Raw genomic sequence first — 15,019 nt, forward strand, 5'->3', positions numbered from 1 at the left:
TCCCATATGAAATTTGTAATGTCTGAGTCCAATTTTTTGAAAAACTTTTTTGGGAGATATATAGGTATTGATTGAAATAGGTATAGAATTTGTGGTAAGAAAATCATTTTTATAGCGTTTATTCTGCCTATTAAGGACATCGGAAGTGTTTTCCAGAATTTAATCAAATTATTTAATTTCTTAAGTAAGGGATTATAATTGGCTTTAAACATATCCTGGTAATTTCTAGTAATTTCAATTCCCAAATATTTGAATTTTTCTGTAGCTATTTTAAAGGGGAATTTCCTGAGGTGTGTTGAGTCTTTTGGATTTATCGACATAATTTCACTTTTGTTCCAATTTATTCTATATCCTGAGAAGGATCCAAAGTCCTCAATTAAATTTAATATATTCGGTATACTAATTTGTGGTTTTGTGATGTACAGTAGTACATCATCGGCATATTGGGATATTTTGTTATTTGAATATTTTGTATTATAACCGTAAATATCCAGGTGTGTTCTTATTTTTTCAGCAAGGGGTTCAATTACCAAAGCAAATAACAGCGGAGATAATGAACAACCTTGTCTATTGCCCCTTGATAGTTCAAATTTCGAGGATAATATATTATTAGTTAATATTCTAGCCGTAGGTTTGTTATATAATAGTTTTATCCATGCAATGAAGTTCTCTCCCAATTGGAATTTTTGCAATACTTTAATCATATAATCCCATTCTACTTGATCAAACGCTTTTTCTGCGTCCAGTGAGATGATAGATAACTCTTGGTCATGAGATTTATGTGAGTGCATTATGTTAAGCAAACGTCTCAAGTTATTGAATGAATGTCTCTTAGGTATAAATCCTGTTTGATCCTCATTTATTAGTCTACTAACATACCTGCTTAGTCTACTGGCTAGTGTCTTCGCTATTATTTTTTGATCCGTATTTAACAAAGCAATAGCTCTATATGAACCTGGTTCTTCTATATTTTTATCTTTTTTAAGTATTAATATGATCGTTGATTCTGCTAGTGTTTCAGGTAAGCTTTGCTCTTTAAAAGCATATGTATACATTTTCTGTAATCGTGGAGTAACTATGTCATAAAAAGATTTATAAAATTCATTACTGTCTACAAACATAACCTCCGGAACAACTATGGTCTGAACAGTCAGCCAATGGCTGCAACACTGCAGCTCGCTGGACGTGGAGCTACCTTTAGTTTAGTTTAAAAATACAGCGCGGAAAGAGGCCCTTCGGCCCACCGAATTCACACCGACCAGCGATCCCCGCACATTAACACTTATCCTACACATACCAGGGACAATTTTTACATTTATACATTTAAACAAAGCCAATTAACCTACAAACCTGTACGTGTTTGTAGTGTGGGATGAAACGGCAGAACTGGGATAAAACCCATGCGATTCACGAGGAGAATGTACAAATTCCTTACAGACAGCACCCGTAGTCAGGATTGAACCTGCGTCTCTGGCTGGCAGCAACTCTACCGCTGCGCCACCGTGCCACCCCATTGGTGCTTTCCTGTCTGCACCTTTTGAAAGATGACAATGTCCGAGCATTGCTCTCCCTGAATGGACTGGATTTTTCCAGTGCCTTCTTGTTTGAGCTTTCTGACAGCTCCTGGAGAAAGAGCAGCAAGGCTAGGACAGGAAGATGGGATTGGGGCCTACCCTCACAATAAGGCTTGGTTAACTCTCGCCCCTAGATGCAGAAGGCCATAGCAACCTACCCAATGGGTCTGCAGTGCCGTGGGTGTGCTGCACTGCCAAAGTTGCTAAGGTTCAGTCCCTCAAACACCACACTGCGGGGTTGCAGAGGAACTGGCAAGGGATGCCGGACCTCACACTGGGAGAAAGGATTATCACATCACTGCTGTTGAACAACCCTGATGATGTTCCACAAAACTAATCGTGGCTGTGCTTTGGGCAAGTTAATGTTTAGTTTAGTTTAGTTTTGAGATACAGTGCGGAAACAGGCCCTTTGGCCCACCGAGTCCACACCGACCAGCGATCCCCGCACATTAACACTACCCTACACCCACTAGGGACAATTTACACTTATACCAAGCCAATTAACCTACACACCTGTACGTCTTTGGAGTGTGGAAGGAAACCGAAGATCTCGGAAAAACCCCACGCGATGACGGGGAGAATGTACAAATTCCGTACAAACAGCACCCGTAGTCGGGATCGAACCCGGGTCTCCGGTGCTGCAAGCGCTGTAAAGCAGCAACTCCACCGGTATGCCACCGTGCTGAGGTAGATCCACTGAGGGAGATGTTGATAAATTATTTGGGAAGAAAGAGGCAGAGAGAATGAAGGAAAGGACTTGACAGACTTACTTCCCGTAGGCCTTGCCCACAGCAGAGGGCCGAGCTTCATAGTAGTACGTCTTGTACTCATCCATCCACACCTCCACAGTGCGTTTGGTGTTCCTTCAATGGGTGCACAAAATAAAGCAACTTCAAGCATCAAGAAAGACCAAGGTATGATCACTTACTCAATATGTAGGAAGCGACTGCAAATGCTGGTTTAAACCGGATAGACACAAAATGCTGGAGTTAAGGGGCTGTTCCACTGTACGAGCTAATTCAAGAGCTCTCCCGAGTTTAAAAAAAAATCAAACTCGTGGTAAGCACGTAGAATGTAGGTAGCGGGTACGTCGGAGCTCGGGATGTCTCTTAGCGGCTCGTAACGCTAACGGCAGGTACTCGAGAAACGCGGTAAGCTCGTGAAGACCCGTGAAGATTTTTCAACATGTTGAAAAATGTCAATGAGAGCCCCGAGTACCTACAAGCGGCTATTACCGTAATTCTCCGAGTTCGAATCAGGGGAATTAGCTCGTACAGTGGGAGAGCCCCGTAACTCAGCGAGACAGGCAGCATCTCTGGAGAGAAGGAAGGGGTGGCGTTTCTCAACCCGAAACATCACCCATTCCTTCTCTCCAGAGATGCTGCCTGTCCCGCTGAGTTACTCCAGCAATTTGTGTCTATCACTTCCTGAATGTCGGGCACATTTCAGACTAGAGCCATCACCAGATCGGCCACGAGCAGGGGAAAATCATCAATCCCTCCCAAATGGATCACCCTAAATCACTCAGGCACTGGACCTCCCCCTAATCGTCACTCACTGGGGCGGCACGGTGGCTCAGCGGTAGAGTTATGACATTCCCATTTTAACCTGCGTCCCAGACTATTCTCCACCTTTAAATTGCTCAGACAACATTATTTAGATTTTTTAGTTTCGATATAAAGCAAAAAAACCTGCAGCTGCTGGAAATCTGAAATGCGAACAGTAAATTCTGGAGATATTCAGGAGGCAAAGCAACATCTGGCGAGAGAGGACAATGCCCATGTGTAATGGGTGATGCCATTTCACCAGGGGAATCATTGAGCTGCAATGTTAACTCTGATTCTCCCTCCACAGATGCTGCTTGACCTGCTGTGTTTCCAGCATCCTCTTTTTGTACTGATGGACTTCACACGCTGCCTGTAAGATCTTTACATGATCAGCTGCTGGGCATGGGGCCGTCACTGGACGAGCGGGAGATCTGTCACTAGATGGAGCCGTCATTGAATATGGGCCTGTCACTGGACATCGAGCTTCACTGGATGTGGGGTAGTCATGTATACAGGATCGTCACTGGATGTGGAGCCGTCACTGGATATAGGGTCGTCACTGGATGGAGGGCAGTCGCTGGATGCTGTGATCATGGGTGGAGGACAGTCACTGGATGCTGTGATCACTAAAAGGAGGACAGTCACTGGGTGAGGTGTCACCACTGGATACAGGGTCGTCACTGGATGTGGAGCCATCACTGGATGGAGGGCAGTCATGGGATGGAGGGCAATCACTGGATGAAAGGCGTGACTGGATGTAGACCTTCACTGGACTGGGTTGACATTGGACTTGGCCTGTTGCGGGCCAGGGACCAATGTTGGATGGTCTGCAGCCTTGCCTAACCCCTGCTCCCGATTAAGTCGCACATGCCAGGGGTTGTCGCTAGTGGAGGGGGGTGCCCTTCATGCTGACCTGATGTAGGTGAGAGCGTTGCCCTTGGGGAAGTCGTACGGGTGCCGCTTGCGGAAGACGTGGCCAACGCGGCTGCAGGGAACAATCTCCAGACTTCCTCCGCACATCCAGACACGAAACGACAGCTCTGGAAGGGAGCAGAGGGTCAGTGAGAGCGATGAGCAGTCAGGCTGCAGGAGCTGCCTGCCACCCACTCGATGGGCAGCCGTGGCCCAGGCTGCTGGGTGACCACAGTCCTCGGGCTCCCGTGGCAGGAGCAGGGAAAATCATCAATCCCTCCCAAATGGATCAGCCCACCATCACACCACACCCTAAATCACTCAGGCACTGGACCTCCCCCTAAACGTCACTCACTGGGTTGGCACGGTGGAGCAGTGGTAGAGTTGCTGCCTTACAGCACTTACATAGATGCATAGAAAATAGGTGCAGGAGTAGGCCATTCGGCCCTTCGAGCCTGCACCGCCATTCAATATGATCATGGCTGATCATCCAACTCAGTATCCCGTACCTGCCTTCTCTCCATACCCCCTGATCCCTTTAGCCACAAGGGCCACATCTAACTCCCTCTTAAATATTGCCAATGAACTGGCCTCAACTACCCTCTGATTCACCACTCTCTGTGTGAAAAAGTTTCTTCTCATCTCGGTCCTAAAGGATTTCCCCCTTATCCTTAAGCTGTGACCCCTTGTCCTGGACTTCCCCAACATCGGGAACAATCTTCCTGCATCTAGCCTGTCCAACCCCATAAGAATTTTGTACGTTTCTATAAGATCCCCTCTCAATCTCCTAAATTCTAGCGAGTATAAGCCAAGTCTTTCCAGTCTTTCTTCATATGAAAGTCCTGACATCCCAGGAATCAGTCTGGTGAACCTTCTCTGCACTCCCTCTATGGCTATAATGTCCTTCCTCAGATTTGGAGACCAAAACTGTACGCAATACTCCAGGTGTGGTCTCACCAAGACCCTGTACAACTGCAGTAGAACCTCCCTGCTCCTATACTCAAATCCTTTTGCTATGAAAGCTAACATACCATTTCTTCACTGCCTGCTGCACCTGCATGCCTACTTTCAATGACTGGTGTACCATGACACCCAGGTCTCGCTGCATCTCCCCTTTTCCTAATCGGCCACCATTTAGATAATAGTTTGCTTTCCTGTTTTTGCCACCAAAGTGGATAACCTCACATTTATCCACATTATACTGCATCTGCCAAACATTTGCCCACTCACCCAGCCTATCCAAGTCACCTTGCAGTCTCCTAGCATAGGACACAGCTAACACTGCCCCCCAGCTTAGTGTCATCCGCAAACTTGGAGATGTTGCCTTCAATTCCCTCATCCAGATCATTAATATAAATTGTAAATAGCTGGGGTCCCAGCACTGAACCTTGCGGTACCCCACTAGTCACTGCCTGCCATTGTGAAAAGGACCCGTTTACTCCTACTCTTTGCTACTACTCCTACTCTACAGTGCCAAACACCCGAGTTCGATTCCAACTACGGGTGCTGTCTTTATGGAGTTTGTACGTTCTCCCCGTGACCTGCGTGGGTTTTCTCCGAGATCTTCGGTTTCCTCGCACACTCCAAAGACGTACAGGTTTGTAGTTTAATTGGCTTGGTAAAAATGTAAATTGTCCCTAGTGTGTGTAGGATAGTGTTAATGTGCGGGGATCGCTGGTCGGTGCGGACCCGGTGGGCCTATTTCCGAGCCTTATCACTACATTTCAAGAGTGCAGCCGTACAATACAATGGTGAGACTGCACCTAGAATATTGTGTGCAATTCTGGTCACCACACTATAGGAGGGATGTTATTAAACTAGAGAGGATGACAGAAAAGATTCACCAGGATTCTGCCTGGACTTGAGGGTTAACAGTTATATATATTGGTGACTTGGTAGTGCTTTATAAAATCATGAGGGACATAGGTAGGTGGATGGTCACAGTCTTTTTCCAAGGGTGTTGGACTGGGAAAACTTGAGGGGTTAGGTGTAAGTGAGAGGGGAAAGTTTGAAAGTGGACCGGAGGGGTGACGTTTTCACACAGAGGTACATGGAACGAGATGCCAGAGGAAGTAGTAGATGCGGGTACAATTACAGGATTTAAAAGACATTTGGACAGGTACATGGGTAGGAAAGATTTAGAGGGATATGAGCCAAACACAGGCAAATGGGTCTAGCTCAGGTCGACTCTTTAGAGCCTCTTTCCATGCTGTATAACTCTGACACTGTATTCATACTGGAGTGAATCAATCGATTGCTGGCATCATCCTCCCCCCCCCCCTCCCACACACTGATTTTGTTTATGTCCAATTCATGAGCAGTCCAGATTGCAGACTGATCTCAGGAATGGAAGGACCCCTGTTGTAATCTGCGGGGTGCCTATAAAATGGCTCGCACTATCCAGCGTGGGGGGGGGGGGGGGGCTGCCATGAGGGAGGAGAGGAATAAAGGAGGACCTAGCGTGGGGGGACCACCATGAGGGAGGGGGTGGGTGAACAACGGAGAACCTGGTGCGGGATATTTTGTAACTGTCGGTGCCCTTTATGTGGTGATACCTAGTGTATGCAAAACAAAGAATTTCACTGTGACTGGTCACATGTGACAAGAGTATTCATTCATTCATTCATTCATTCATTCATTCATTCATTCATTCATTCATTCATTCATAGTTTGGGATTGAGCACAGCAGTGTCTTCTGGTTTCAATCTTCCACACAAGCAAGATACCTCAATTTTCCAACTCAGCTGCATACTACGAGTGAAGGGAATGTAACAGAGCATTACAGCACAGACGCAAGCCCTTCAGCCCAGCACCTCCATACCAACCATCAAGCACCTGTCAACAATAATCCCGTTGACCACCATTTTCCCCGTAACCATGGCAATTCAAGAACTCGTCTGGATATTTAAACGTGGAAGGATAGGTTTAGGTTGATTATTGTCCCGCCTCCATGACCTCTTCAGGTATTGCGTTCTACATTCAAACACCCTCTGGTTGATGTTGCTCTTCCTCAGATCCCTTCTCGATGGCTTGGATAGAGTGGAAGTGGAGAAGATGTTTCCACTAGCCTTAGAATTAAAGGACGTTCCTTTAGGAAGGAAATGAGGAGGAATTTATTTAGTCAGAGGGTGGTGAATCTGTGGAATTCTTTGCCACAGAAGGCTGTGGAGGCCACGTCAATAGATATTTTTCAGGCAGAGATAGATAGATTCTTGATTAGCATGGGTGCCTGAGGTTATGGGGAGAAGGTAGGAAAATGGGGTTAGGATGGAGAGACAGATCAGCCATGATTGAATGGCGAAGTAGACTTGATGGGCTGAAAGAACTAATTTTAACCATCACCTATGACCTGATGAAATATTTATTTTGTTATGGATATTAATCTCATTGTAACCGGCAGCTTCAAAAGCAATGGACAACGACAACCAATATTCCTTCCCTCCAGAGATACTGCCTGACCCGCTGAGTTACTCGAGCATTTTGTGTCGATATTCCTGAAACAACTTTGTTTGAAGATTACAGGTAAGAGGCTGAGACACGATCTGAGGAAGAATGGTTCACCAAGATGGTAATTGGAGTATAGCATGCACTTCTTGAGTGCGAGGTGGAGGCAGATACTCTGGCTAGAATGGCCAAGACATCACCAAGACAGTTCTCCTCCTCTCTCCGATGAGAGTGCCCTCTCCCCTGACTCTTAGTCTGAAGGAGGGTCTCGAACTGAAACGTCACCCATTCCTTCTCTCCAGAGATTCTGCCTGTCCTGCTGTTACTCCAGCATTTTGTGTCTATCTTCAAGTGTAGACCAGCACCTGCAGTTCCTTCCTATCGCCAAGACATAAAAGGCTATAAACCAAGTTCTAGTAAATGGGATTGGTACATGATCGGCAGGGACTTGGTGGGCTGAATGGCCTTTTTTTTTGCTCTTTGTCCATTCAATCATGGCTGATCTATCTCTCCCTCCTAACCCTATTGTCCTGTCCAAGCTCTTCATAAATTGACATGAGATTCTAGAATCCGGGACTAAAGCTTGGTCAAAGAGATGGGATGCAAGTAGTGCCTAACAGGAGGGGAAAGGAGGTGTAGCCTTTCAGGGAGGAATGTGTCGCTCTTGGGAGCTGAAACCAGAGGCATCGCATGGTGGGTTGAGTACGGCTTGGACACAAGGTGATCTCAGTGGGGTGCGTGCTCAAGGAGCCCACAGGGGGAGGGGGAGGGAGTGGCCAGGAAGAATTATGAATATATGGATGTGAATTAAAAATGGAGAGTTTGCCCTGGAAGCAAGCGTGGATTGGTGGGTCCTGGGGTAATGACTGGACGGGGTGGTTCAAGTTGAAACGTGGCCAGCAGAGTTTTCATGCTCAGCGTTGTGCTGTTCATCTGTAACCTGATATAAGCATGAAACTGTCATACATTGTTTAGTTTAGTTTAGAGATACAGCGCGGAAACAGGCCCGTTGGCTCACCTAGTCTGCGTCGACCAGCGATCCCCACACATTAACATTGTCCGACACGCACCAGGGACAATTTAAATTTACACCAAGCCAATTAACCTACAAACCTGTACGTCTTTGGAATGCAAGAGGAAACCAAAGATCTCGGAGAAAATCCACACGGTCACGGGGAGAACGTACATACTCCGTTCAGACTGCGACCATTGTCGGGATCGAACCTGGGTCTCTGGTGCTGTAAGCGATGTAAGGCAGCAACTCTACTGCTGTGTCTCCGTGTTGTCTTGTCTGAGGAGAGATGCTGTCTAATCCGCCAAGTTACTCCAGCATTTTGAGTCTGTCATACTTTATTGATTGAGTGATTGAGTGATTGATTGATTAAAAGATATAGCATGGACACAGGCCCTTCAGGCTATCATGTCCACACAGACCATTTCACATTCCACCTGTTCCCATTTGTCTTATATTATCCCATTTTTTCATCCACCCCCTACATACTAGAAGTAGTTTACTGATGCCAATAAACCTACAAACCTACACATCTCTGGGATATGGGAGGAAGCTGGAACACCCAGAGAAAATCTACGCGGTCACTGAAAAACATGCAAACTCCACACGGGGAGAGCGTACAAACTCCGTAGAGACAGTACCCGTAGCCAGGATCGAACCTGGGTCTCCGGCACTGCAAGCGCTGTGAGGCAGCAACTCTACCGCTGCACCACCGTGCCGCCCATGTTATGCCGCCCAGCTGATATGTGTAGCACTGAGGATGTGCGGGAGTATCAGAGGTGAAACAGACCGATTGCTCTCTCATTTGAAAACAAATCACCCCATGGTGATAGATGAATAGCGGATGAGATTATCTTGGAATATTTTCTCCATAACCTGACTGCTACAATCCTGTGTTGTAGGCACCCACTAAACCAAGCAAAACAGGCAAGCACTCTCACCAAAGTTTTCACCGCCCCATATGTCCATTTGCGTGTCGTATTTTCCAAGATGGTTAAACCAGGATTTATTGATGACAAAGATCCCTCCAGCGATAACAGGGGTGCTGTAGAGATAAAGCAGAGATAGTTAGCCGTGGCTCAGTGGCGCTGAAGGGCTATGGGTTTCAAAGCCCATACCAGACAATCCAGCATGAGGTTCACCACTCAATGGGAGAATTTAAACCTTAAATAAGTGGCACAGGAGAACAGTGGAAAGGAGAGGGTTAATTGGAAATGAACCAGGATGAGTATCGGCATGAACTCGATGGACTGAATATTGTAAGGAAATATAAGGAATGTGAGGACCAAAAAAACATTTGCTGTTTTTAAGGGGGTGAAAATGAAATGAAGGGGTATAAACTGAAACAATTTCAATATGGACGGCACGGTGGCGCAGCGGTAGAACTACTGCCTTACAGCGCCAGAGACCCGGGTTCGATCTCAACTACAGGTGTTGTCGGTACAGAATTTGGATGTTCTCCTCGTGGGTTTTCTCCGGCTGCTCCGGTTTCCTCCCACACTACAGAGACGTACAGGTTTTTCGGTTAATTGGCTTGGTATGAATGTAAAACTGTCCCTAGTGTGTGTAGGGTAGTGCAAATGTGCAGGGATCGCTGGTCAATGTGGAGGGGTCGCTGGTCAATGTGGACTCGGTGGGGTGAAGAACCTGTTTCTGTGCTGGATCTCTGAACTAAATTAAACTAAACCAGAAGGGAAAAATAGAATAGCAGCATGAAACCATAAAATAAATAATCAATTAGGATCCAGGAGAAATCTATCAAATGAAAAGCAAGAATAAATCATCACAATTGACAAAGCATTGATCAATAGAAATAGTTTAAATTATGTTACAATAAAAGAAAGGCAAAAAGAATCACAACAATTTCAGTGGAAAGATAATCATAGGGTTAATTTAATTATTGAGGTTAATCAGGGAGTTAGGAAATGTCTAAAATATAATTAAAGCAATTGAAAAATCACTAAAAGAACTTATTTAGAAACATATTTAAAATAGCAAAAGTATTCTACAGAAAGATAAAGTTCAGAGATAGACATAAAGAGCTGGAGCAACTCAACGGGTCAGATGGCATCTCTGGAGAAAAGGGATAGGTGATGTTTTGGATCGAGACCCTTATTCAGACTTCTTCAGGCAGGAATAGTGCCTCTAACATTTGCACACAATTAGTTCACAGATAACGATGGTAATATTACACAATTACTACCTCATGATTTATCAGGAAACTGGCGCGAGGAAGACAAACTGTAAGGCAGAAGAGTGGGAATATGTGCAAATAGTTTCGTTTGGGAGAACTGCCGGGTTTCAAACGGGAACGTAAACATTGGACAAGTGCCGAAAACCGCAGGCCAATTAGTTTACAGTCTACAGGGATAAGGAATGGAATAGACGGGGCCTGGCTACAGGACAGAAAGGAAAGACAATTTTATGGACTGTGTCCGGTTATACAGTCCTGGTCGAGGTTCTTGTTGAGCTAGGAGTCGATTTGCGTCATAACCAACCTCTCAAAGCACTTCATCACCACGGACGTCAGTGCCACCGCTCGATAGTCATTGAGGCACACGCACACCTTACTCTTCTTGGGCACTGGTATCATTGATGCCCTCTTGAAGCAGATGGGAACCTCAGACCTCAGTAATGAAAGGTAGAAGATGTCCTGCAAAAACTCAGTTGGTCTGCACAGGTTTTAAGGACACGACTAGGTCATCAGGTCCAGATTCTTTCAGAGAGTTCACCCCCCTGAAGGATCTTCTGACATCGGCCTCAGTGACTATGATTGTAATACCATCAGGGGCTATGGGGGCTCGGGAAGGCACATCAGTGTTCTCCCTATCAAAGAGTGCGTAGAACGCATTGAGCTTGTTAGGGAGTGAGAGAGAGAGAACGTTTTTATAGAGAGCATTGTAGAAAAGGACCTTGGAATACAAGTATTTAGATCCCTGAAAGAGCTACACAGGTAAACAGAGTGGTGGAGAAGGCTGTTTAAGAAGGAACTGCAGATGCTGGAAAATCGAAGGTACACAAAAATGCTGGAGAAACTCAGCGGGTGCAGCAGCATCTCCCAGTCTTTGTCATAATGAAAAATGGCACATGGCACTGTGAAAGAATGATAGCAGTGAGGAGAGGTCTCGCATCAGGTAAAGTTGAACAAACTGGGGCTCTTTTCCCCAAAGAAAGAGGAAGTTGATGGGGTGACGTGCCAAAATTATGAAAATGTCCCAGGTTTAATGCAAGGACAGGGTTCCAGAACACGTCAGATCAGTGAAAATGTTGGGCATCGATGGTAAAGAGATCGACACGGGGTGGCACAGTGGCGCAGCGGTAGAGTTGCTGTCTTACAGCGCTTACAGCGTCGGAGTTCCGGGTTCGATCCCGACTACGGGTGCTGTCTGTATGGAGTTTGTACATTCTTCCCGTGACTCCGTGGGTTTTCTCCGAGATCTTCAGTTTCCTCCCACACTCCAAAGACGTACCGGATTGTATGTAAATTGGCTTGGTATAAATTGTCCATTGTGTGTGTAGGATAGTGTTATTGTGCGGGGATCGCTGGTCGGTGCGGACTCCGTGGGGCGAAGATCCTGTTTACGCACTGTATCTCTAAACTAAACTAAAGATGAACTTGAATGTGTTCCACGTAACACTCCCAGTCTGTTCATTCTCTTTCTCCTCCTGACTAAAGTTGATTGTTGGGGGCATCAGAGGAGGCAGTTAATTCAACAGTATTACCCGCTGTGATGCACTGCAGCTGCCGTGACATTCATTTGGCCAACAAAAGTTGGAATGAATGGCACCATCTCACCCACTGCTCACCGGATTGATTGAGTTGGGTCTGATCTCGCCATCTTCTGCTCAATGGACATCTGCTCCCACTTAAAGTGCAAACTCCAGTCAAATCCTGCAGGAAGAGCGAGGGGAAGCACAATAGGATGAATACAGTATTGGCATAGGTATTAGTTTATTATTGTCAAGTGTACTGAGAAACAGTGAAAAGCTTTGTTTAGCTATCTAGGCAGATAATCCCACAAGTGAATACTATCACTCATGAGTACAACAGGTAATACAAAAAAAATATATAGAGAGTGCAGAATATAATATTATAGCTATAGGGAAAGACCAGGTGAAACAAGTGCAACAGCTGCAATGAGGTATCAGGACTCCAAGTCTCTTTAGAGGTTTGTTTAAAAGCCAGATATGAGTGAGCTATTCTTGATTCTGGTGATACATGCGTTCAGGCTTTTGCTTCATCTGCTCAATGACAGATGGGAGAAAGGGGAATGACCAGGGTGTAAGTGGTCCCTGTTTACGTCGCCTGCTTTCCAGCACATAGACAGCACCAAGTGCAAATGGGGGGGAAGGCTAGATGCATGATGGATTGGGCTACATCCACAACTCTCTGCAATTTCTTGTAGTCTTGGGAGGAATAGCTGCTGAGAATCAGCTTGCTAAAGACAGCTGAAGTATTGCCTTGGCTCAAGTATTCGGTACTTGTATCTCCCTCTTTGCATCGTGCTTCCTGTCCATTTTTTTTTTAGAGATACAACGTGGAAACAGGCCTTTCGGCCCACCGGGTCCACACCGAACAGCGATACCCGCTCATTAACACTATCCTACACACACTAGGGACACACACTAGCCAATTTACCGACAAACCTGTACATCTTTGTAATATGGGAGGAAACTGGAGATCTTGGAGAAAACCCACGCAGGTCATGGGGAGAATGTATAAACTCCGTACAGACAGCACCCGTAGTCGGGATCGAACCCAAGTCCCCGGTGCTGCAAGCGCTGTAAGGCAGCAACTCTACTGCTGCTCCACCATGCTGTAAGATTTGAGCATTACTGGCACGGCCAGCATTTATTGCCTAACCTGAATTGCCCTTAAGAATCTGGTGGTGAGTTGCCTTCTTCAATCCTTCTGGTGGAGGTACTCCCACAAGGGCTGACGGGGAAGGGGTTCCTGGATCCAGATCCCGTGATGATGAAAGGCTAGAGCTATATTTTCAAGTCAGGATGATGTGTTACTTGAATGTGTTGTTCCCTGCACCCTCTGCCCTCTCCTCCACCGTGGGTGGATACTTTGTATTATTCCAAGCTTTTTCATCTTCCCCAGAAGATCATCCCAAGATCTAGGATCACTCCTCAACACCAAGCAACTGCAAGCGGCAAGGAAATCAACACACATACAGCCAATTAAAGTCCAAATCATAGAGAAATGTCATTGAGAGAACATACTGGTTGGATTTGGTTCTTTAGATTCTTGGGGCTGACTGTTATACATACTGTAAAAACTTAAAAATAGAGTGTTTGTGGCATTCAGAGCATTGAGCAGGTATTGAAGCACTTCTTTAGAAAGCTTAGGAAGTTTGGCATGTCCCTATAACTCTCACTAAAGGGCCTGTCGCACTTGGGCGACCTAATCCGCGAGTTCTGGCGAGTTTGCCCTCGACTCATACTCGTAGCATGGTCGACACGTGGTTGTAGGAGGTCTTCGTAACTCTCCTTCATGCTCGAGAGTGGTCTCCGCGTACTCGAGGCCTCAGCTAGGTCGCGCCGTTTTTTTCAATATGTTAAAAAAATGCCCGCGAGTAAAAAAAGGTCGCCATGGGAAAAATCGATACTTTTTTTACTCGTAGGTTTAGTCGTAGTAGGTTGTAGTAGGTCGGCATGTTCGTCGTAGGTAATCGAGGGTAGTCGAAGGTGGTCAAAGGTAGTCGTAGATAGTCTTCGTCATAGTCGAAGGGAGGTCGAAGGAGACCGAAGGATGTCGTCTTCACTCTCCACTATTCGGTGTCCAATTTTCCTGAAGTTAGTCGTAGCTAGTCGTACCTAGTCGAAGCTGGTCTTCAACATAATCGAAGGAGGTCGATGGAGGCCTTCTACATAGTCGAAGGAGGTCTTCAACATGACATTTTTTCAAACTCTTCTAAACTTGCCAATTAGGTCGCCCAAGTGGGACAGACCCTTAACTTCTACAGATGCACCATAGAAAGCATTCATCAGGATGCATCACAGCTTGGTTTGGGACCAGCTCCATCCAAGACCACAAGAAATTGCAGCTAATTGTGGACGCAGCCCAGACCATCACACAAACCAACCTCCCTTCTATTGACTCCATTTATACCTCACGCTGCCTCAGCAAGGCCAGCAGCATAATCAAGGATGAATCGCACCCTGGCCACTCCCTCTTCTCCCCTCTCCCATCAGGCAAAAGATATAGAAGTGTGAAAACGCACACCTCCAGATTCACGGACAGTTTCTTCCCAGCTGTTATCAGGCAACTGAATCATCCTACCACAACCAGAGAACAGTGCTGAACAACGATCTATCTCTTTGGTGACCTTCAGACTATCTTTGATCGGACTTTACAGGCTTTACCTTGCACTAAACGATATTCCCTCATCATGTATCTGTACACAGTAAATGGTTCGATTGTAATCATGTATTGTCTTTCTGCTGACTGGATAGCACGCAACAAAAGTTTTCACTGTACCGCTGCACACGTGACAATAAACTAAACTGAACGAGCAGTTCTC

General features: G+C 45.9%; 1 protein-coding gene across 3 annotated transcripts in view; it reads right to left on the minus strand.

The window, feature by feature from the left end:
• The window catches only part of galnt16 (polypeptide N-acetylgalactosaminyltransferase 16), a 139,172-nt gene that overhangs the window by 20,027 nt on the left and 104,126 nt on the right, over positions 1-15,019 (minus strand). For all 3 annotated transcript variants that reach the window (XM_033026641.1, XM_033026640.1, XM_033026642.1), the window contains 4 exons: positions 12,297-12,381; positions 9,431-9,534; positions 4,035-4,161; positions 2,345-2,437 (listed from right to left, as the gene is read on the minus strand). In XM_033026641.1, coding sequence (XP_032882532.1) covers positions 2,345-2,437; positions 4,035-4,161; positions 9,431-9,534; positions 12,297-12,381 — 409 coding nt within the window. The remainder of the gene's footprint in view (positions 1-2,344; positions 2,438-4,034; positions 4,162-9,430; positions 9,535-12,296; positions 12,382-15,019) is intronic.

This window comes from Amblyraja radiata, chromosome 9 (assembly GCF_010909765.2).
Source record: "Amblyraja radiata isolate CabotCenter1 chromosome 9, sAmbRad1.1.pri, whole genome shotgun sequence".
In the NCBI taxonomy this organism is placed as follows: Eukaryota; Metazoa; Chordata; class Chondrichthyes; order Rajiformes; family Rajidae; genus Amblyraja; species Amblyraja radiata.